We start from the raw sequence: 24,739 nt of genomic DNA on the forward strand, positions 1-24,739 counted from the left end.
CACTAAAACTGATTTTCTTTTTAAACATCCGTAATATTAAAAGCACTGGGGGTTTTGGAGCTAACAGCCTTTGAAAAATATTCTCCTCCTGTACACCACCCAAAAATACGTGGGTGCTAACAACTAGGGAAAGACCTGCTCCTCCTTTCACGTGGGAGTGAAATCTGCTCTGGCAAAGCCCCCTGGTTGTATGGTACTAACGCAACTGGCAAAGGCAAACATGAAGAAAACATATTTGAAACAACAGGAATAAAAATGGAAGTGGAGGAGAGAAAAATGAGGAGGAGGCAAAATGCACCGTTCCTCCTCTTGCTTCCCTTGAGCTATTCAACACTAGCAGCATGGTTATCTTTGTGCTGGAGCAGAATCCCATTTAATTGGAGATGGAGGCATCGAAGTGCCTCTGAGAAAGCTTCCAGCTTCAGTACGCTTCCGAAATGCTCCTCTGCTCCTCTGCAGAGCTGGCCTGTGAGGTGAGCAGGGAATTGAACCCGCTGCCCTTGTAAGAAAGGGGGAGGCAGCAACAATACATGTGCTATGTTACACAGCCGGTAGGCAGCTGGGCAAGACTTCTTTGCACCGTCTTTCTGCTTAGGTGCCGCAAGACTAGAGACAGAGAACAAGGCAGTTGCGTGCTCTGACTGACACAGAAAGTTGGGTTTCACTGGCTGTAGCTTCCAGGCAGGCTGTCACTGCTGAAAGCAAATTAGATCAGCTGGGCATCAAGCGATACCTCCCATCAGTTTTCACCGCCCACTGCTGCCAGCTTGACACTTCTCTTTCACACTGCATGTGCCAACTGTCTTACAAAGCCAGCTGCAACATCTACTGGAAGGACACGAAGAACAACCACAGGTGGGGAGAGGAGGCGGGGGAGCGGCTCAGGTTCGGGGTGAGGTCTTTTCCTGCCTTAGTCCAGGCAGAATACAGGGTTCTCCAAGAAGACTGCGAGCTTGCTGGCCACCAGGTCCAGGTCACTGGTGTTGGCATATTTGAGCAGATTGGTGTTCTTGACAAAGTAATGCTTGAGGAAGTGCTGGCTTACACACTTGTGCAGCTTCTGCACCAGCCTCAGAAAGGCTTCGGGGAAGCAGCGCCAATCCTTGGTGCGTGGGTATTTTTCACACGTCCAGAATAGCACTGTCTGCAAGAAGCAGATGGGAAAGAAGAGGTGTTAGAGGTTCTGTCGAGGGCTCACATAGCTTACTAAGGCAGTTTTAGTGCTGGTAAATGGCTGACAGCCTTGGAAATCAGAGAGACTTGCACTGCTGTCTCCCTGTGTTAACATTTCTGCAATGGAGGAATCACAACTAAAGCCTCCTCTGGGGATCAGGCAGAGCAACTCTGATGTGCCTGGTTAGGATCTCTCCCCAGAAGAGCCCCTGTCCATTGACTGGGCCAGGAGCCCAAGGAAAATGGTCTTGCTAAAATAATCTTAGCCTATTTGCCATCCTGCAGCAGGAGCCTCTGTAGAAATGCCAGGCATTTTAGGCTGTAGAAAATGGCCTATTATACAAGTGTAGAAGCCAGTAGGTGCAAGGAGGGAGAGAAGAATGATTAGATTAACATAATTATTTGTTAGCTTCAGCTGTATTTGTGCTGAAGATGCGCACAGATCTGCACCCCAAACAGATTGAGATTCCAAGCAACTATTGCAGGTGCAGGGCATGCTTTCTGGTCAAGTGCAGCCTGTTTTTTTTTCTGACATGTGCTACTTACAGCATGTGCTGTGTTCTGTTCCCCCAAGTTTACTTTATGTGATTTTACATTCGAGAAATCCATAGTTAAAATAACAAAATGGATATGATTATTGCTCTTATACTATTATTTTTACGCTGCCCATGTTGCATTTTTCAGACTTTCCTATGACTGAGAACAATTTTCTTGAGGTACTTATACTTACTGTACAAAAAAAGCCATACTGACTGCCTTGGTCAACCTGAAATCAGTTTTTAAAGTACAACGTCACCCATCTTGGGTTCAATAATTCTGCTAAGTTCCTTACTGTCCTCTGAATCCCAATTTTATTTTGCAGATTCAGTGACCCAAAAAGAGATCCACAGATGCTATGAGACGTGGCTGAACTACAGCCTTCAACTCCTCTGTTTCTTCAGAGGTAGAATTTCATCAAAATAAGCCACACTCTTCTGGATTGCCTGTTTGGTTTTTTCCTCCAGTAGGCCTTGCAATGGTTGTATTGCTAACAAATTTCTTCTCAGACAGCTTTTCAAATGTGAACAATTTTTTGTTCGCAGCTGCAATAACCACAAAGACTTTTTTTTAATCTTGCCAGGGAACAAAAGATGTAGTGAGGAAATCAAGCTGTAACTCTACGAGAGCTACTCCTTGGAGACTTGCAGAGCAGTTACCTTTCGTCACACTAAAAGTACTTCAGCAAGATCCATGGGCAGCAGTTGCAATGAAGTTTCTGGAGGCAAGGAAAATAGCACTGCTCTTCCAGTCAGGTGACAAACAGATGATCTATCCCCAGCATTTTCTGAACCATCCCTAACTGCCAGCTGTCTACCCGAGGCATAGACTTGGCCTTCAAAATGTACCTAGGTCTTTCAGACTTCCTGATCTTGAACTTCATTCCTATGGAGGTAAGCATAATGAGTGCACTTACTCGCTCCTCTAAGGCTTTCACAACTTCTGGGGGAAGGATTTTCTCTGTCATAGAGGGCCTTTTTCATGTGGAGTCTTTTTTAATAATAATTGTTGGATACCTCTGACAGGGGAAACCTGATAATGTGAAGAAACCTAACACTAAGCCTCTGCTCAGCTGCTGGTTTATCCACTGTCAGTTTCTCTCTCTCATTTCTCTTTTTTTTTTTTTTTAAAAGGAAGTAATGTTGAAGCATTCCTTCTGCCTGGTAAACCAATCCTCTCTTGCAGTAAAAGCCTGAAGTACAGTTACAGTAAAAAACTGAAGAGCTTTAAAGAGCTTTTTATTTTGATCAAGAGTCCGTGCAACAGCACTTCCTGCACCTCTTCTCCTTTTGCCAGAGAAAGAGATCGTTACTAATGGTTAAATGGTTTTCCACTTTCTCCTACCTATGACAGTTTTTCCACCAGGTTGTTCTTACAAGCACTGAGAAGTCTTGCATTCTGCTAAGCTATAACCAGCCTCGTCATCTCTTTTTTGACTCTATCTTGGCTTAGATTAGTCCCATGACTATAATAGTATTTGATGGTCACAACCTTTCTTTAGGAGAAATCTTGGCATTGCATTTGGTTTTGGACACCAAGAGATCAGTAACTACTGTGGAAGCCTGGTGGCTTGAGGCTTCAAGGTGGGAGACGAACAGCCTCTCCCTGGAAGCTCCAGGAGGATGGAGGCCCAGAAAACAGGATTGCTCTACTGTCTGATGAATGGTGCTGCCTGTGGCAGCATCTGCAGCTGTCAGATGTGGGGGGACAGTCATAGCAGAGCCGTCTGTCTCTTCTTCACAAATGTTGTTTGAAGCCATCTTGAACCCTGAAGTACATGCAGGGAGGATGCTACCACCCCTTTACCTCTTTTTTCCCTTCCCACCCCAGGTGAAACAACACCAGAACTGTCAGTTTGCACCTCATTCATGAAATAATGCTCACCTAAGAGAATTTTGTTTGGTGCACATCCACAAAGACAAATGCACAATTTTCCTTCAGACAGATAGATGGATATGGATAGCTGGGATAGTCAAAAAGCAGGAGGTAACCATGCAATTAAAGACAGTATTACAATGCCTATGTGAAGTCAAAACAGAGCAGGGGCCTCAATTCTAACATTATTTATGTTGCTGCAATCATAAGTGTTCATATAGGCTTTAGTTTGTTGTTGAGGTTTGGAACATATATTTACTGAACTTCTTGCCACTGTAAAGTAATGAAATGGTACTGCAGTTTTGACAATTACCTTAGAAGTTACATAGACGCTTCAGTGATTTACACCATGGTATTTTGACATGGAAGCCCCTGTAACAGATACTGAGACCGTATCTTGGTATCACGGTGATGCCTACCTGAAGGTGATAAGCTGTGATGACAGGCTTGTTTCCAGCACACCAGACATCTTCCTTCATCTGCCTCATGACCCTGAAGCACTTCATGCGACAACCACCATCTTCATCAAGTCCTTCCATGAGTATATGCTCAGCACGGGAGAAGCAGAGCTGCCAGTGATAATTGGAGCGGGCCAAAAGGTCAAAACCAAGCGACTGTGGACAAAAGGGGAAGTGTGGCATGAGATCAGAGGCAAACTTCTCTGAGCAACACAGAGATGTTACAAAAAGGATACATGACATCTCTCAAAGTGTATTCTAAACAGGGTTAGCAGAGGCAGCAAACACGGGTCATGCTCCCATCCTAATTTCTAGTCAAATGACTGTGCAATTTGTTTTGTTTCCTCATGTGCTGACATCAATTACTCCCAGGAGATCCAGCTCTAGAGCCATCAGGTGCAGTACCAGCAGCGCTACTAAAGCAGAGGCACAGCTCTGCAGGCACTTTGCCACGGAGCAGCAGGTCGTGCATGAGAGGAAGGTCGTGCAGGACTGGAAGGCATAACTGGGCCTGCAGGAACATGGCAGCTGGGGCTGAGCTGGAGTGCCAGAATCCAGCCATGAGCTTTGTAGGGAAAGATGCGATTAGGCCAGAGGGAAAACTCTACGATAGCAGCCCATTTGCAGAAGGCTTACATGAGGCAGAGCAGAACAGCAAGAATGATGCACGTCAGCACTGAGCTACACAGGCAGAGCTGTGTGCAAGAGACTTATGCAATAAACAGTTAACTCAGTTCTTCTTCCATAGAATTCACCACTGTAAGGGGGGAAAAAAATCCCAATAAAATCTGACAGAATATTTTGAAATATCACTTCTCTAGAGGATACACCTTCCAACCATGCTGTTGCCTGCCATGCAGTCCTTCAGTTGGGAAACCACTGTCAGACACCTGTGTGGTAAATTCCGGCACAGAGTTAATAGTGCTTTTTATACTGTTCACCTTGATGCACTGCACTTTTTCCTGGGAAGGCCAACGCTTAAGGCAACGAGGCCACCGGGCTTTCTCAGGCCAGCAAGTTGGAATCTCCACAGCAGGGACCAGCTCCACCTCGACCTGAGATTCTGAGGTCTCCACAGCCACCCGGACCACTGAGCTGAAGCTCTCCAGCACCGTCACTTTACCTGTGAAGGAACAGCAAGAGAAGACAATAAAGAGGAAAATGTCCTTTTCCACAAGCCAAGCAAAGGGCTGTGTAGGGCCTTGCAGTTCTACTGTTCTGTCTTAACACTTTCTCTTCAGTGCCCAAAGCAGAATATAAGAAAAAAGTTATCATCGTAATCTACCCTGGGGAATGAGAACAGGAAGAAGATGAAGGAATAACTAAGTTCTCAGTTTTACCTTGCTTTTGTTTTCCTCTGTGGGTCCTCTTAAATCCTAGGACCAGCTTCTTAAAAATACAGATAGACAACTGGTAAAACCTAACATTTCTAATGGAACAATACAACAAGGAGATCACTGCAGATTAGAGGGAACCAGATGAACATGCCATATCTAAAGATCTCCTTATTCCTTCAGAGAACCCGTGATCAGACCAAATGACTTACCCGTGCCAGTCATTCAGAATGTTTTGTGGGGTATCCGTAAGTTTTGTTTCTGGAGATGCATTTGCACAGAAGACAACGCCAGAATTTATGGCCTATTGTGCAGAGCAGTTGTACAAAAAGGGCTAACTGCTTGCCTCACTGGGACTGCTGAGTGTCAAAAAGAGTTAGTTCTGTGGTGATTTGGAGGAAAGAAATTTCCTCAGTGAAAGAAGAGTGGCTCATCTCCAGGAACAATGTGCTTTAAGAGAGCAGAAAGGAATGAAAGCTGCAACTAATGGACTTAGTGAGATGTTTCCTGTTGGTCCACAGCTGTGTTTGTGGAAGAAGTTTCTGTCCCCAGCTTTCTCTGTCACTCTGGCAGGATCGCTGTCCCTTCAACTTTGCCATTTGAGCCAATCGCATGATCATGCTCTAACCTACTGAAGTAAAAGACGGAGCAGATTACCATAAGCTGGTTAAATAGTAGTGTGTTAACCCACCTCATTTTGACTGGCATGGGCTAAGGAGCAATTCCACAAGGAGCCTGCACAACAGACTTGAAGGGACAGTGATGAACATCATCTACCCTCGCAGAAGAAATATCTGCCTACTCCCAATGGTAATTTAGCATCTCTTCCAGGAAGCGCAGGGGTGAATTACCTTGCAAATAGTGGAGTCCATCCCAACCAGAACTTTATAACCCTCAGTAAAATCTGCATGTTATTTCCCTGCTGAGCCAAGCCTGGCACCAAAACAGGAACTGTACTGCTCCCAAGCCCTCAGCAGGGATCCCCAGCAGCTGAAAAGCATTAGACCAACTGCTGTGTCAGCATGTAAATACATTCACAGTATTTCCAAAAGCATTGCTATTGTGCTACCTATTTTTCCACCAATGAAAGGTGAGACACCTCAAAAACTGGTTTCGCTGGTGCTCAAAGAATTAAAAAACAGGGAAGCAACGAAATCAGGGAAAATTTTTTGTAACTTTAATTGTACTGTGGGATGAAGGAAGTTCATTCTTCACAAAAACATACAAAAATGGTAACTACTCCTCCTGACTTCATCTTAGCTCATCTGCTGTGTGTCAGTCTCCTCCCAGCCGGCCTTACAAAAAAGGCATCAGAATCATCAGCCCAAACATCACTCCCTGGGTCCCTTGGAAGTACCTCTCCTGGCTCAACAACTTGATGTGCTGCTGCTAGACACAATGGCAGGTTTTCATTTCAACACAATGACTTTCACATAAGTAAAGCCTTATATGCAAGCCCATTCCATCTGGTCTTTTCTGTGAGCCTCAATGGTGAAATTTCATTCCCATCAACCTTTCCACTTCTATGATGACAAATATTTCCTGGAAGAATGCAATGATCTAGCTGAGCTTGACTTTAACATGTTTTCTGCTGTGACTAAAATTCAGAGTGCAGTCAGATGAGTGGAAATGGCTCCTATTTCTCTGGAATACAGAAGACCTGTATCAGGCTGCTGATGAGTAAAGTCATCCTGGAAACATGCCATGAGAGGAGGCACCACAGTCTGGATTTGATCATGTCACAGTATCTTAATGTGAAAAGATGGACATTGACTATTTAGCTTGGACCAAGCCACGTGTGCGTTAGCTGATGTCTATACCACACCTCTAGGCTGCTAAGAATTAAGTATGAGGATCACTGTTCAGGCAGCATCTTGCTACAGATGTTGCAGCTATGAAGGCATGTTGCATGCACCACTGATTGCATTATGTCAATGATCAGCACTTCTAGTATAAATAGCCACAGGAGATAAACAGGCACTTTGGATTGCTCACAGAGGGATCAGCACCACTACTGGAAGCTAAATTTCTGAGGCCAGTTCTGCTGAACGGGACTGGAGTAGCCTGGGCGCTGGGGAAAAGAGTACTTGTCCAACAGGCTTTGCTTAAGTAGAAGTCCTTCTGCTTAGTTCCCACCACCCTATGCGGAAAGCTATGGGCAGCTAAGGTTTCCCCAGAGCATTATCTGTTCTATAAACATCTTCAAGCACTTTCTCCTCCGACTTATGCATCTTCCCTGTATCCAATTTTCCTATAATATCTTCCTTGCTAGTCTAGATATATTGTGGCTGCTGTAGTAGAAAAAAGATTTTTCCCAAACAAATTCCTAGATGTTCTGAAAATCTGTGTTGCATCTTGGCTGAACTGTAAGGGTGATGTTTCTGGAGACGCTACCCAAATTCCTAACAAAGGAGAAACATCTTGGGTATGAAGAGGCCAAGAACTACTTAATTCTATCCTCAATGCAGGTCTACATGCATCACTGAAATGGGCTAAAGGCTCCCTGATTTTGGAGGGGCTTGTTGCTTTTTAACTTTTGATCATGTCAACCAAACAAATACTTTGTGTGTGTGATGGTTTCCCCAGCTGCAGAAGACAGTCAGTTCCCCTTATACCTGTCCCCACTAAACTCACTGGAGAGGTTACAGGAGATAATCGACTTCTCCACCAGCTCCCGGAAGACGATAAGGACTTTGGCTGGAACCAGATCACCTTCGATGTTCACATCCGTTTCATGCCACTGCTGAAGGCTTTTTGAGAACTGCTCCACCTCTAGCCATTGATGCAGTTCCTCAGGGTCCCGCACGGAGGAGAGGAGCTTGGCTCCATGCACGGTGTAATAACGCCAGTGCCGTACCTGGCATTCCCTGTACCCGCTCAGGCCGCGCAGAGGGACTGTGATGAGGAATTGGCTGGGTGCTAAGACCTAGGAGAGTGCAGAGAGATTGAGAGAGGAGACAAGGGCAGATCCATGAGCCTGGAGTAAGGAAAAGAGGGTTAAGGAAGCAATAGGTAAAACTGGGGGCTTTGGAGAGAAGGAAAGGCCACGGTATGATGGGAGTAATTGATTACAGCCAGGACCTGTTCCGTGCCTGTCTGAGGGTTACTTTGGAAGTACACAGACTAAAAGGAAATTGTTTTAGAAGGAGTCCGATGTGTCAGCTATGGCCCATAGAAGGCAAGAGCACACTGACTGATTTGCCACCACACCTGCCATGGTTTCCCCCATTCCTTGTTATTCCTAGCCTGCAATTGCATCCAGACTCTCGGCTGACCCCAGCTGCCCTCCCTAGGTCTGCCTCCCTGGGGGACCATGGGGCAGGCACTGCCGTGTTGTCACGCTCACCTCCTGGCTTCCTTTCCCACAGGGAGCAGCCGGTCTTCTCTGCTCCCTGGCAAGAGATTTGAAATACAAAAGATGGCCAGCAAGAAGCACAGAAATGGCAAAGGAAACACCAGAAAGCCCTTCTTTTGTCAAATATAAACCACCTAAAGGCAGAAGGATACTGGAAGGATGACGTTGCAGACCAAGCTGACATGCACAAGTCAGGTTTGGTGGGGCTGAGAAATCCTGCGAGCAGCTCAGGAACGAAGTGCTAGGCTCCAGAAGGCAAAAATACAATGGCTGTCATGCAGTTACTGCTCATCTCATTGCCTCGGCCACATTTGCAGATAAACAACCATTCCTTCCCATACCAAGATGCCAACTTGTATGCACCGGCACCCAACAGATTTGAAAGGGAAGAGCTGCAGGTGTCATGTGAATGCCTTCAAATAGAAGTCACAAGGCTCCTCCACCTGGGACTTACCAGGAAACACCAGAAATCACAAGGCTGGGGACGGCACTGTAAAGCTGGGCAGCTGGTGTCCTCTTGGTCTAAACAAATTCCAGTCCCACACCTATGCTCTGTCACACAATGGTCTTATGCACCATATGCAGACCATGGGCCCCAGCAAGTCACAGGCTTGAACAAGAGCCTCAAATTCTGGGGTGTGTAACTTATGGCTAATTTTGCTGTATTAAAAACCTGCCTGCAGTATGCTGGGGAAATTAAATATAGCCTCATTCTTGCGATCCTGGCCAGGATATCCCGGGGAGGCAGAAGCATTAGGTTAGAAACAAAATATTTATGCTTTGAGCAAAAAAGCAAGTCTCTTGTGGAGAGGATGAAATAGTCATGGGAGGATCGGTTAGGTGGGTGAAGATGTCTGGAGAAGAGGGTGGGCGAGGAGGAAGCAGGCACACAAACCCACAGGCACCAGGTGGCAGGAAGGCTTTGTACCTGGATGGATGGGTGGAATGGGCGCTTCCCCCGAAGCATAGCTGACCACTTGGCCAGTAAAGCTGGCTGATCCTGAGAGAAGCAGAAAGAAAAACAAGAAGGACACAGACCAGAGAGAAAGCATGTGCCAGGTCATTCATTCACAGAGCAAAGCTTCAAGCTTTCTTCGAGCCTATTTGTTAAAAGGAAAATCCACCCCCCCGCCATGGTTACAGAGTTAAACACTTGGCAATACTGTTGGGCAGTGCTGTACTAGTAATTACTCTGGATGCTAACCTGCTCATGACACCTTACTGAAGCCTCCACAGCCTTTGCATCAGCCCTGCAGAGTTGACAGCTGCAAAAATGGTGGGCCACAACTAAAACCAAACACTTAAACGTTTTAAAAATACAATATTCCATTGTGTCCATCTGAATTTTATTTCAAATTTCTTATTAAAGATTTTGACCTTGTCCCTTGGGTTACAGAAAAACATTGAATCTCTAAAGACTTTTCTTCTATGTTCCCCACTGAGCCTATTTAGAAGGAGGCTTGTAGCTTCTCAATAAATCTAGACCCCTCACCATGTTAAATTAAGTCCTTTTAATCAGAAGCTGAAAGTTCTGAAAAGTTTATAGCGAGGGGTTCGGTTCAGTATGAATAACGAATCTGCTACTTTTTAAGAAAATAAATTTTGGGGATTCCTTTTACACAGAGGTTGTTCAGATCAGCCTACTGTAATACAAAATTACTGCTCAGAATAGATTGCCTTGGTTTTGTTCTGCTTTGCTCTCCAGAACAGCAATTTTACCCTGACCCTGGTCTTGTCAGACTTCATTAGCCAAGCAGGTTTGTTCCAGCATGAGAGGTGGATGGCAGACTGTGGCACTAAGGAACACGTGGCCCAAGATGTGGCACCGTTTTATATCACTGTGGTCATTCCTACTGGCAAGGCCACATGCCCTGGGATATGCGAAATTCCAGGAAAGATATAAATCTGAATGTTTCTGTCCCCAGAGCAATAGCCACACTTCAGACTGGATGATTATATCCTGCCTCCACCTCCATATCCTTTCAGCAGCTTGATACACACAGAGTTCTCCCCTTTCAATCCTAGACAGCTGCAAAAGTTGCCTCATGCTTTTACGTGTTTGGTGTGTTTTGATCCATAACTGGCTGCATTTTAGTGTAAGGGTTGACATAGCTAGAGTACGTAAACTACTTCAGATGAAAAAGATCATTTTCATCTGAAGTTGCCATTGCTATGATTGTTTCTTATATCCTTACAGTAGTTATTCTTGTGTTAAGTAGTCACAGGAAATAACCAGTCTTCTCCTGTCACAGCTGGGATAGGACATTATTATTCTGGTATTTGATGGTCTAAAATGGGGAGGCATTTAACTTCTCCCACCAATAAGCATATTTCTTCCCTGTGAAAAAGAAGTTCCAATCTGTGACCAAGAAAAACCCCATATTTTTCTGAAGGAGCTTTCTAATGTTTTTAGCAGAAGAAGAATTTTTGATTATTTTTTTTTCTTTTTTTTAGTGAGTTGACAGGTTTTCCACCTGTGAAAAATATGAGTCATAGCTCATGAAGGCATGAGTATTTTTTTCTTCTCATGTTACTGCTGTACAAGTTTTTCTTTCTGTCTCCCAAAGAGCTTTGGCTTCTGCTTGCAGATTGACAGCTCTGGCAATAGATTCTCTTTGTAAAAGCAGCAGCTGTAAAAAGAGGCTCTGCCTGATTTATCCGGCCCTCTCTGAGGCTCCTCTAGTTGTAAGATGTCCATGAGTAAGCCCCTACAACCCAGTCAGTCATTAGAACTTACACAGTGAAGTGCCAATACATCGTCTCTGGCGTTTTGGGCGAGGTACCTGTCCATACAGGCACTTATACAATGGAGAAATCACTTACTGACTGCCTACAAGCTGCCAGAGAGTATACTAGAGCTATTGTTCATACCTTAATATTCTCATTGTTAATGCCAGAGTTGGAGATAGCCTGGAATCGCGTGGCCTTATAGCTGATTTCTGCAGTCAGTTGCTGGATGACTTTCTGCACTTCCTCCACTGCTTTGGAAACCAGATAATGTCGCCGTTCCACCTGTTAGTTCCAAGAAAGACACTTCATATTATAGGTAACTGCAGTCTTTGTCTCCAACAGAAAACAGACAATTGACTGAAAGCATCCTGAAACGTGTGTGCCTGTGCTGCACTGGGAATAAAACTTACCATTCCCTGTATGTTACAACCAACTTACCATGAAGCAGAGCTCTTGCTTGTGAACACAGAAGGACCAATACTCAAGACTGCTGAGCATTAATTGATATTTCCATGCCAGTACCATTGGATGGAAGGGAAGGAGTTCATTTCATGGATAAGTTTGCTATCAACCAGCTACGGTCTCATTCTTTACCCATTTTGATGCAGAATACCCAGCTATTCCCCTGCATATACTTGCCATTCTTGGAGCCAGGATATGTTTCATTTGAAGAGCTGACAAGACGTCAAGAATTACAGATACCCTGTGCATTAGCATTTAGATGCCTACATAATATGCTGAAAGTATCCATACTGTCTTCATATCTGAAGTACATATGATAGTCCATTCCTAGATGGTGAGAAGGTATCTTTCCACACGTAGTCCCACTGGGGACTAGGTGTTTGTGTGACTTGATGGATAGTCCTTCAATTCAAGCAGTAGTAGCATAATTATTTATTAAAAATTATTTCAATGGAAGGTCTGTGTCTTGCACGGACTAAGATGAAGCATGGACAACTCAAAAATACAGATGAACCTGAAACTTCACATACTACTAAAATGAATAGAGCATAAGGGGATGGTCAAAATCTGAACAAGAAGATTCAACAGGAGGAACATGGAGGAACCATGTTAGTAAAGGACATTTAAATATTTCCCAAAGATCCTTACACATTCACCAAAGTGAGGAGGAGATTCAGCTACTGTTAATGACGTTCATGAAAATATTCCTCATTACTTATTCATCCAGAATTACCTATGCAGAGTGAGAGATGAAGACCATTTACTGTGCTTTTTTGCATACTAATGCTTTATCTCATTTGGTTTAAGTTCTTGCTTTAATTCCTTCTTGCTTTTTATTTTTCCTCATCATATTCTACTAACTCTCATTATTTGGAGGCAAGAACAAAATTCAGAAACAGATGAGACATTTGAAAGGACTAGATCAGAAAATGAAAACCCACCTGAAGCTAGAACTAAACCCCAGTTGGGCTATTTGCAGGCATGAAACAAGAGTGTTTAGATCATTAACAGCTTGGCTAAAGTGAATGATCAAGTATAATTGCCACAGTCAAACATAATTGCTACAGTCTTGTGTTATTATCAAAGACCAAAGCAAAAGGAAGCAAAAGCATAAGGAAGAAATTTTTTACAATGAGGGTGGTGAGACACTGGAACAGGTTGCCCAGAGAAATTGTGGATGCCTCATCCCTGGAAGTGTTCAAAGTCAGATTAGATGGGGGTTTGAGCAATCTGATCTAGTGAAAGATGTCCCTGCCCATGGCAGGGGGGGTGGACTAGGTGATCTTTAAAGGTCCCTTCCAACCTAAACCATTCTGTGATTCTATTCTAAAGCTCGTGTCCTGCTTGCTTAGCATCTGCTTCAGCATCTTAAGCAACATTTTTCTCCCCTTTAGAAAATAGCACTGACAAGCACTTCATTAAAAGTCCAAATGGACACCTTTATGTCAAATGCTGAACTGTCAGACAAAACACTCAAGTGTGTTGAAATGTGTCCCCAAGCCCTGGGAGGTGACAAATAGCCGCACTTCTTCACAACAATGGACCATACAATGGACTAAAAAGAACTAGTGCTTGCCTAACATCAAATTAACCAATGAAGAGCAATTGACTTACACTGAACTTGAAGATGAGCAGAGTTTGAATACCTCTTCCTCAGCCAGCAAAGTTAACGAAATTTTTACTGAGCCTGGACAGTTTTTGCAAGTGGAAAATACATCAGACAGCAGCATCATATTCCCTTCGCTGGGCTCTCATCTACTCTTGACATCCTGATTCTTTGCTGTGTTAACAACACATAGCTCCTTATGTTTATATAATACCTTTAACTTCCCTAGTAATTCACCCTCCTCCTCATCCCAATTCATCCTTGTTCTCTGAGACAAGTTTTAGCTAGCTTACAAGTACTTTTAAGAAAATTTATACTGAAAAATTTTAGCCCATGTTCATTTTCACCTCCTCATCTCAGTTTTCATTTATGGCACTTCTCCATCTGTAACAATAGCTATTTTCTCCACCATGTTTTTGCTCATCCAGAAGAACTCCTTAGAGCAGTCCAATAAGCTTGACTTGCTCAACAAGACACCTAATGGTTTCTCCAAGAAGCAAATGGTGTGAGTGGTGGAGAAAGTTGTCCGCCTGTAAGAGCTTTTAGACACAAAACCCAGACTTTTTCTGCTGAAAGTATACAATCACTGTGGGTCAGCTCAAACGGCAGTCTAAGAGTGCCCCTGTATCTATTGCTTATGCTACGTTCTCTCTAAGGGGCACCTGCTAGAAACACTTTCTGCCATCTCCAGTATCCTGGGAGAATCCATCCAGCCCAGCCTGGCCTCATTTAATTGTGCCTTCATCACCTACTGGCAAGGCTATGGCAGTTGTCATGAAATCTTTAAGAGAGTATAGACTCTCAAAAACCCTATTAAGGGAGGTATCACTAAACGCCTCTTTCTGCATGTACTCCTCATCACTGGGGCAGGGATAAAAGAACAAAGGGCATGTGACAGATGGTGCTAACTGTTGCTAACCACAGTTGGCTCCCTAGTCATGCTATTGGGAGATACAACCTTACTACAGAAGAGAAGGCGTAAAAATCAGAAGACAGAATATGAGTGAGTGAATGCAGCTTCTGAAGAGCCAAGGCATTTATCTAAGACGTCTTTAGCGCCAGCACGGACATGTTGGGAGAAGAGACAGAATAAGCTCTTTGTTGGACAGCCACTTCTACCACCTACTGGCATTCCCCTTACCAGGCCTTAACTTTGGAAGTCATGCCAAAACAAATGCACAAAACCAGAACAACAATGTCAATTAAGGTTTTACTATGGAGGAAGGAAGCAGGACTGGGATTTACTGGGGATTGTTAAGAACATTTGGGCTTGTTCTTATTTACCCAGTCACATTCACTCCATATGCAACTTGAGTTTTTCCTTTGCTGAGTGGCTTAAGAAAGAAATCTTTGGTATCATAGAGATTCATTGCACCAGGTGGTTGACCTATTTTCAAAACCAGGCAGCATTTGACAAGCAGATCTGGGGCTGCCTGAAGATTAGGCAGCCTCACTTGGACAGGAGATTCAGGAGCAGGCAGAAACTAGGAATCCAGCCATAGAAGGCTGCTAGAAAACAGAGTTTCAGTAGAACCTAAAATATTGGCAACTATGAGCCTCACTTAACTACGCTCTGCTTCTGTTCCTTGTGCTTATGGCAGTCATATGAGCATCTTCCTGTGTATGGCTTCCCTCTGTTCCCTCCTTTGTAGCTCCGCTTTATAAATCTTCAGAGAAGTGTTCACTATTATGGCTCACTGAACAGATTCTCATGGAATGATTTTCCGGCGCACAACACTGCATGGCTGAAAATGAAAGTTCTCACAGAAATACATCTACTTGTCACCAAAACATTTCCATAGAGAAAACAAACCTTTCTTACCAGCCCCTTCATGGTACTAGAATATTTCACCCCTTACAGAAAAGAATGCCTTACAGTTTTCCATTTTGAAATGATTTTTCATTTTGGTGTCTTGCATTTTGTTGGGGAAAGCAGACTATAAAATAGGAACTAGCTAAGTACTGTGATGAAACATGTCAGCTTTAAAAAATGTTATGGCTCACTTAGAGTTACTTTTATTAAACAGTATTGTTTAATTGATGATTTTATTCTGTTTTACTTCATTTCATAAGGGGAAAAAAAAATCAAATGCTGGAATATCTCATAAAATAGAAAATGTGGTTCCAGCCTGCATGTGCTAATGAGGCATGTTATTTTAATCATGGTGTATAGCGAAGTATCCTTAGCTGAGGTGACAGACCGATGGGTGAATTCCAACAATATCTCTCTCTCTCTCTCTCTTTCTTTCTTTCTCTTTCTAGAGAAAGATTACATGCATCTTTCTTAGAGGCAACCCCTGGTGTGGTTTCGGTCATGTTTCTGTCAAGCCAAGACCACTGGACAAGGAGAGAGGTAAGGACCTTTCCTTAGATTAAATGCTGGCAATTACAGCTAGTCTCACATCTGGAATTCCAGATTGGGAGCAAAAATTCAGGACATCTGAAGAAGAGGAGGACAAGCACCTTGAAAAATTAGGCTACCAGCTGAGATGCCTGATAACATTCTGCAACAGAAACCTAGAAATCTCATTAGAAATACAGTTCTCATGAAACTTCACCCAGTCTTGTCTCAGAAATGAAGACAGCAGGCAAGCAACTAACTGTCAAGTTTGGCACCCTTCAGAATCAACACCTAGTGTGGGAGACAGAAAATCTGGACAGATAAAGCCTTACCTTGCTCTGGATGTAGATTTCTACATCTTCATCTGTGAATGGTTTCATGGCAAGATGGTCTTCGCTGCTCTCTAAAGTGTGAATTCACTCTTCACTCGTTCACCTGCCTCTGGAAGTAGAGGGGCACTCAGAGTGAGCTGCTCAGAGCCTTCTTGCCCTGTGAAGCTCAGGTCACCTAATTGCTCTGTGGATGAGGAAGAGGAGAGAGAAGCAAGGAAGTATGCCTATTTAAAAAAAAACCTTCTGGTCTGAGTTACAATGGTGACATCCAGCTGCTTCAGAAACCTAGCTCCAATTATTATTTTCTAAGTTCAATCATTATTATTCATCTTACTACTTTTAAACGGTGGGTCTTGCATGCAGGCACATGCAAAAATATCCCAGCTACTGCTCTGTCTCAGGGCAGATCTGGAAGTGCCTTTCAGATTGCGCTGCAGATTCAGTATGCTCATGCACAGCATTATTATTTTGTGTGCCACAAGTACTTCCCTGCTTCACTAGCCCTTCACTAAAGCATTTGTTAAACACTCTCAGCTATCCCTTGTTGACTTCAATCCACCCACTTTCCGTCTGAAACTGCATGGGTATTTTTACACTCAGATCATTCATTTGGGTTGCAGTCTGCAGCCTCTGCTCCCCTCTCCTCCCCTCTCCTTATATCTCCTTTCTCTCTCCGGCTGTATTGACAGTAAATATCCTGCAGCCTGTCCCCTCCTGTAGTTTGCTTAGCTTTCTTTACAGTAAACAGACAGAAAGCTGTCTCTCGTTTTCTGCCAGCAGCTCAGCTAACAACCCCATATGGATAATTCAGAGGGAAAAACAATTGATCAGGCCTCATTGATCCAGTGAGGGTTGGTGGCTTTTAGAAAAAAGGGTACATCAGCACATGTCAGGGAGTGACAGAGAATAGAGACGAGATCCCATACTGCTAAGTGTCCCTTATTAAGGAAGGAACACTCCACTTTTGAGTAAAATCATTATTTCCCCCTGGAAACTGAACTTTGGCATCCCTTGACTGATTTATTACCTCTACAGCAGCTGGCAAAAGGCAGCACCTGGGTAGGCACTGGGTGCTACCTCAGGGCAGGCACTGTTGTTGCTAGTTATCCTTCATGATGTTCCTTATTAACGGTCAAATACTAAGTACATTAATGGAGTACCAGTACCTGCAGGAGATCCGATTCCCGAGAATCTACAAATCAAACCTTTCTTTGTGCCTCCCAGGCATCTGCCTTCATCTTTTTGCTGAGGGACTTGGGGACTCCTTCACAAAGACACGTAGGCATTTACTTCCCAAACCAGCTTCCATGGGAGTTGGGCACTGAAAAAGATGAGCCCCCCAATTTTTAGGGAACCATACCTCATCCTGGCTCGCTTCAAGACTTACTGGCTATCTTTCAGTGTATGCGAGCTCTGCTGGGGAAGCCAGACAAAAGGCAGGATCTGAAAGAAGGTGAGTGGAACAATAGGTTAGGAAGGACTTGTAGGGGCAGGTTGTATGGGCTTAAGTCCAAGCAGAGTGTACAAGGGAGGAGAATGAGCCTTTTAAATAGTCAGATTCCATTAAAAGTGTCCCTAAAACATTAAATCCTTTGTGCCCCCTCAGGCAGCTAGCTGTACATACAGAAGACAATTTCCTCAACCCTACCATACATTACTTCAATACCCAGAACCTCAGATGTGTATTAGGAAGCAAGGGGAGATTAAGGGTCTCACTTTCTTGCACCTATAAGGTCTCTCCTCGTGACAGCTGTCCAGAGTCACAGGTGCTGGCAGACAGATGAAGAATATGGTTTTGGTCATTTTTCTTGTATACAGTAACACACCTTATGTTTATAACCCTTTTTATATTGGGAAGCACTTCTCCAAGAGGGTCTGGATGTCCCCGGCTTCCCCTCCTCATAGTGAGGGAAGGTGGCATAAAGCCTTGGAGAAGGGCTGTCTTTTTGTTTTATGTTCAAGCTTATTTAAGTTCAAGTCCAAGTTTATGCTGTAATCCAAAGATCTGAGCAACAGTTCCTGCCTGCTCCTGCCATCTGAAGAGAATAACTAACTCTCCCTTACCATCACTGTTAAGGAGATACAAGGGGAGATGGCTGAGGAAAAAGCAACAGGAAATCCAGTATCAAATGTAACATCAAACACAGGTTTTTCTCAACTCCGAAAACTTGCTCCAGCTGTAAGAATTTGCTGCTTCATAATTTCCTTGGACTTCAGTGAATCCAAAGAAAGAAAGAAGGAGAAAAGCAGTTACAAGCATTGGATACAGGAGATCATAGCAGATGGACAACTTGCACTGAGTGCCTATGGATTTTATTATGCTACTTACAGGATGAGAAGAGTGCTGTTTGACTGACAGAAAATACTGCAACCGATAAAGGCCCTTACACCAACAGCAAAATACAGTCCAGCTTAGAGTAGCGATAGGCCCTTCTCTAAAGGGAAAAGCAGCATGGTGGTATGGGAGACAGCAGCCAGTCTTGACCTCACCAAGGAAAACAGACATCACAGGGACTGTCATTTGTTACATGAGGACCAGACAGCACAGAACACAAGAGAAAAGTAGAGGCAGATGGCCATGTGTGAGGAGGGAATGTTACTGTGGGAAAAACCTGCATCAGAAGGGAAAAAGAGAAAGGAGAGTGCAGAGGCAGAAACATCTGCAGAGATAAAAGAGGACATAGACCCAAAGGGGGAAGAATCCAGGCTCCTCCAGTGAGATCTGCTGAACTGATGCAGCGTTGTTGCAGTAAAACCTTCAACTATCTTCAGCCGGTAGTCATGGCTCTTGTAGCTCACCTCATTCAAAGCCCAGGATTTCTAGCTTGCTTTTTTTTTTTTGTTCCAATTAACCACCAAAACTACAGAAGCAAACCCATGCTACAGTTTGTTGCTTCTCAGGGAGCATCTATCCTGACAGTGCTTGTCAGTGCTTGAAAGCAAGATTACAAATGGAGAAAACTTGAGATGGACCCAAGCTCCAAAGGCTAATAAACACAATCTCCCGAGGAAACATTTCCTCTGAACCTACAACAGCTTAATGCCCCTGGCACACCAGCAAGAGGGAGCGAAGAAAGGCTATTTCTTGTTCCTCACTCTTCAAGAAGCACAGAAGGAAAGAACACCCCTCTTGTCACTTAGACTCTCCTCCTTTCTCCAGGACCAGGCATATTTTGTTTCTCAAAGGAGAATGTTTACTAACTGTTGCTCTTTGAGCAGCTTAGATACTGCTAACACTCCCTGAGCAGGGGAGGCCATGGCCTGCCACAGAAATGTGTCTTCACAGAGTATCAGCCAGGGCCACGTGTTCCCATCCAGCTCTCCCAAGCGTCAGCCTGATGGCCGAGCAAGCCGTGGACTGAACGGACGGGAAAAGCTCACAGCTGCTTCACGGAGATACAAAGCACCCCGCTGAAGCCAGGCAACGACATGAAGACGCAAACAGAAAAGGCCTCTTCAGTTCTAGTTAGCTCACAATCCACCAGAAATCATAGATCTGAGCCCTATAAAGAGCTTTTGAGCTTTGTTAATTTAACAAAGTAAATTCCCCAAGTGTACTTGTTTCTAAGGAGATTCCCATCTGCACTGAGAACGGCTACCTTTCTGACTCCTCTGAATCACTTTCTTTTCTCTTGATTTTTGAAAGAGGCTTAAGCCCCCATTGGGGTCTGGGTATATTTCTGAGAGGGAGGCTCACCCTCAGTTCTTGCTGAGGGTGCAACCTTCTTGCACTGCAACCTTCCTTCCCTCTTTTGCGTCCCTCAGGAGGTTATCAGCATCACTCAGCTAGCTGACCAGAGACAGTCCCCCAAATTCTGCTTGACGAGCATCCATTGATTTATCCAGCTCTTCTCAAGCATTTTCAAGCCACACTTCAATATCCAGGTCTTCTTAAGTCATAGTTCCCTGCCTGCTGATCTGCATAAGTTCATCTGAAATGATTCAGCTACATTACATCCCCCCATTTGTTTTATTTCAGTGCCCACCTCATAGCACCTTGTAATGGAGTTCAGCGTGCGGCTAACTTCCTTTGTACCTGTGTCTTCATTTGCCTATTGGTATTCTTTTAAGAGGATTTAGGGATTTCCTAGTATCTGCAAAAATACTGAATCTATGACATATCATCTTCATTCATTGCCTTTGGCAATATCCAGAACTGAATATGGTTGTGGATCTGTGAAACCCACATAAAAGTATTCTGTGAATATATATCTTGAATGGTATTAGATTGGCTCTTGTATCTTCTGAAGCTGCCAATTACTGATGCTTTCCACGCTTGCCTGGCTTTCCTTTCTTCACTCTTCAGTTTCATAGATATGACAAATATATTTCAAACCTACAGTCAAAAATAATCTGAACTGTGAACTGTACAACAAAAAAATCACTAACATCATGTAAATAAGAGCAGTAGTATTAACTGGATGGGGCAGTCCAATATTGTGGCATTTTCTGTTTGGCAACTATTTAGAAAAACTACTCATACGGAACAGTAAGCATGTATTAAAAAGCCTCTACTAAATCACACAAATGAGTCAGTCCAATGAACCACTTGTGACACAGATGATCTGCAGTGGCAACACATAAGCCCAGTTGAAGATGCTGCCTTCCAGATGAAATACAACCCTTAATTTGCAGTTGCTAATGATGACCCATCACTTCTTGCTCTAATTACCAGAGGCATTAAGTCTGTTGTGTTAGCTGAAGCATGTACTTGGGTCAAGAGAGACTACCAAAACAAATCATCCCAGTAGATTTAATAATCTCTGACAGTTCTCTTGCCTTCTTAAACTGTTGCCCCATTTCTCCCCATTAGTGGATTAAGTGACTGTACAAAATGAGTAATTGTAGCTTGAATCCCCTATAACATTTATGCTGTAACAGTCTTTAGCAGTGATGGTTCAGTACTGTTCAGAGTCTCCATTCAGAGGATACTAGCATAACATAATCAGGCTTTTTTTGGGGCACAAGTTCTGTGAATTTATTGGGTTTTTTTCACTTTGTCTTTTAACAAGTAGATACGGGCAAAGGGGATGCTTCAATGACAAAAGCCTGGGATGGGCTACAGGGAAAAGCAAGCACTGCTAATTCACTGTGACAGCATCAGAATCACATATGGATGCCAAATTGAAATGCTTCTCCGCTCATTCCCACCCCTCACCGATCAATACTTGGCAGGCTCAAAAATGCTCCAAATACCTATGCTGCTTGTTCTCACTGCCACACATTCTCACATTAGACTTGGGCCTGCACTTCATATCAAGTAAGTTAAAGGTTTATATCCTTTCCAAACTAAGCATAGCATTGGATCACGTCCAGTGGTTTATCAAGCCTGATATCTTTTTTCCATTTGTGGCCAGACCGGACATGTCAGAAAAAGGCAGATAGCTTTTGCTAGAAACGAGTTCTCTCAACCTGGGAAGAGTTTTGAAATCCAAAATTATTTACAACCTGAATCGTTTCAGGCTCCAGTGTAGCATTTCCAAAGAAAGTGATCACTCCGTTATCAGTAGCTGAGGATGCAGGACATTCTGAAAAATGCTGATATTACGATGCTGCAACCCACCATTGACCACCTTCAACTAGCAAATTCACAAGAATCCAGTCAGTCTTGCAGCTGTTGTTAGAAAGCAAGCCACTGGGTAGCAAACATAAATCATATAGCAGGGCTTCTAGTACTGCCAAGATCACTAGTATTGCCACACATTGCCAAGTGCGGTGAGCTGTTCAGAAAGTCTGGAAATTTCCAAGCTTATAATGGTCAGCTCAGAGGGTGGCAGGGGGCAGGAACCTGGGAGCCCTGGCTGCATCAGCTCTGAGGCTCCCAGGAGAGTTGACTGAGATGTTGGGCAGGAAAACTGGCATTTTGAGTTCTAAATCCATGTACTGTCCTCTGGAAGTTCACTGAAATAGTGCAAGTTCAGTGCATCATGATTTAAACATAAAATATTTCATTAGACCATTTCCAAGCATCTGCAAAGGGTATCTTTCCTCCATCACTATGTTTTATCCATCACTAAACTACAACCACTGATCTATTGTTTCAATCAGGATGTCCCACCATCTTGAAAAACTACCTGTGACCAACATTCATAAAAACAGGAGCCTTCCAGCACTTTTATTTATATGCCTAGGTAAATGGCCTGAATGCCAAAAAGGAAATACTCAATACCAAGAAGCTCTTACTGATTTAAACACATGGTTAGAACAGCAGCATCTGGAGAAAACATGATGTTTGGCAGAGCACAGTGCAACTGGAAAAACATTTAGCATTGGAAGTCTTGGCAGGTGAGAAAAAGCTGCCTCATTTTTGATCTCAGCATAGGTTTGCTTGGCTCTTGGTAGACTGATTATTTTCAGCTGTCAAGAAAAGGACTTTAAATCTAGAAGCACAATAACTCTGGGACAGACAGACCACAGCTGATATTTGCAAGAGCTAAAACAAGGAGCACGCTTGCAATGATGCTCCGTCTATATGAGGGGCCGAATCAGACTGGACCACAGCTTTTCCAGGAGCTGGTATTTTTTCCATGGCTGCCCTCCAGAGCACAAACAATGTTAGCTTGTATTATTTTTACACTTTGCTGTTGTGTCCAAATTGACCCGATTCAGAACTTAATGCTTGAGTCTATGGTAGTTTGAAGCAAATAGAATACATCTCCAGTGCTAAGTGAAAATAGTCACTCCAACACAAAATCACCTGGGAGAAAGACTACTCAGACTGGCATCCCTGTTTATCTGCTTCATCCAGTGACTGACTAGTAAAAAACGTACAAGTGTTCACTGGAGCCAGAACTAAAAACTAGGTCTCATATCTCACAGGCCAATGACAGCTACATACCCATAAGATCTATTGCTTTCTCTTGATGAAAATATAATCATTGCAGAACAAACAGGTCAGCTTCAGCAAGCAGTTGAGAAGGGTCTCCAGACCCAAAGAGCCTGGTCCTTGGGAGCTACTTCTGAGTGCTGGAAGATATATTTGTATGGGAGGGGAAGGAGATTAAAAACAAAACAAAACAAAAAAAAGAGTGAAGAGGGTTGGACAACCACATTCTGCACGAGATTGAACCACATTAAAGCAGCTGTGGTTTTGTACGATCTTGGTTAGCAGTATGGCCAATTACTGTAAAAGCTGTCTGATCAAACTTCTCAACTTGTGTCATCTCAAACACACAGGTAACAGATATCAAACTTACAACTAATAGGTGATCCCTAGCATATGTCAACTTGGACACTGTTGTGTTCCAAGTCTAACATGGCATTGGGGAGAGGATGGAAAGGAGAAGCTGAAGAAGCAATCAGGATAAAGGAAGATTTTGTCAGTATACCTGTAGAAGTGTCTCAAGAAAAGCACAGGGAAAGGGCCAGACAACTGCATGCTTTGGGTGGGAAGAAAGGAGGGGAGGAGGGAATCATTGAGACTCTATAGTGTGAGGGCCCTGAGGGAAACAATTGCCATGAAGGAACAATTACTATACAGATGAGAATGAGAGCAGCAGCAGAAGGGAGAAAAGAGATGCTCTTTATTAGAAGTATGCTATATGTACCACAAAGTAGATCAAAAGATTCAGCAGACAAACTAGTGAGAACCAGCCTTGTCTGAGGGAGAATGTCAACAGAGGCTTCAGTCAAGTCTTTTCAGAGAATTTCTAGACAGATCAGATCATGACCTGCATTGCTACACACTCCAGCTTCAGTCACTGGAAAATGAGCTAACAGCCTCCAGTCCAAGCTGTGTCTGGCAAATACGTATGCTATTCTTTTAGTCGGCAACTTCTAAAAACTTGTCATCGTCAAGAGCAGGCAGCAGAAGAAAGGAAGAATGCAATTGCATTCTTCAAGCAAACACTTCCTCCTCTATCTTAGACCATAAAACTATACAGCTTTAAGCTAATCCCCGTAATCAACTGCCCAGCTCTTTCCACTTTATTGGCTGTTTTGTGCAGTCAAAGCCAAATTGCCAAAGGGAGAGGGTCAATCATTTGCGCTGCATCTGCTCCAGGCAGTGATAGGACATAGGGTAGATATTTAGGGCTAGAACTAGTTAAATGCAGATTCAGGGCACTGAAAGCAGGAGTGGGGGAGGAGAAACAATCCTGGAATAAAAGCACTGGGAATATGCAGAACAAGTTGCTTGGCCAGGCTAGCACATGAAGGAGCAAGCCATCTCTGTTCCTTGGGCTTTCATGGAGGGAGGGGAGAAGACAGATGTGTATGTGTGTGTGTATACTTAGGAGGGGAAACAAGGTGAATAAAGCTAACAGTCGTCTGGTAGGAGAGGGCAGGACTGCTTCTCCACCATGCTGAGTTTGGGTCAGAAGGGAGGAGGAAGCAGAACAGCATTCATAGGAGCACAGGGTCGTTCAGTCCAGTTCCTGCTATCAGGGACAATGAAGATCTCCTCCGAGTGCACTTCTGCTCCATTCACTGCTCTCTAACAAACCAAAGGCTAGCAGAGAAAAAGTCCAAATGGCTACAGCTGTAATTCAAAATTTTAGAGGAGATAACAGACCCTCAATTCAAACAACCCAATATC

The 24,739-nt window shown here is 43.7% G+C and overlaps 1 protein-coding gene across 1 annotated transcript; it reads right to left on the minus strand.

Moving 5' to 3' along the window:
* Positions 1 to 173: 173 nt before the first annotated feature.
* MAB21L3 (mab-21 like 3) lies at positions 174 to 16,379 on the minus strand. Its single transcript, XM_075491794.1, has 6 exons — positions 16,204 to 16,379; positions 11,604 to 11,744; positions 8,012 to 8,303; positions 4,985 to 5,166; positions 4,005 to 4,199; positions 174 to 1,144 (listed from the first exon to the last, which is right to left on the minus strand). Exons 1-6 carry the CDS (start codon positions 16,249 to 16,251, stop codon positions 911 to 913), a joined length of 1,092 nt encoding a protein of 363 aa, XP_075347909.1. The 5' UTR covers positions 16,252 to 16,379; the 3' UTR covers positions 174 to 910.
* Between the last annotated feature and the right edge of the window lie 8,360 nt (positions 16,380 to 24,739).

Source organism: Mycteria americana, chromosome 1, assembly GCF_035582795.1.
Source record: "Mycteria americana isolate JAX WOST 10 ecotype Jacksonville Zoo and Gardens chromosome 1, USCA_MyAme_1.0, whole genome shotgun sequence".
Taxonomy (NCBI): Eukaryota; Metazoa; Chordata; class Aves; order Ciconiiformes; family Ciconiidae; genus Mycteria; species Mycteria americana.

Excerpts from the sequence above, each read along its gene's own strand:
- MAB21L3 (XM_075491794.1), bottom strand. The coding sequence starts at position 16,251 with ATGAAACCATTCACAGATGAAGATGTAGAAATCTACATCCAGAGCAAG. Across the intron at positions 11,745-16,203 it reads AAATCTACATCCAGAGCAAG|GTGGAACGGCGACATTATCT; the intron begins GTAAGGCTTTAT and ends TGGAACTAACAG. Across the intron at positions 4,200-4,984 it reads AAAAAGTGCAGTGCATCAAG|TCGCTTGGTTTTGACCTTTT; the intron begins GTGAACAGTATA and ends TTTTGTCCACAG.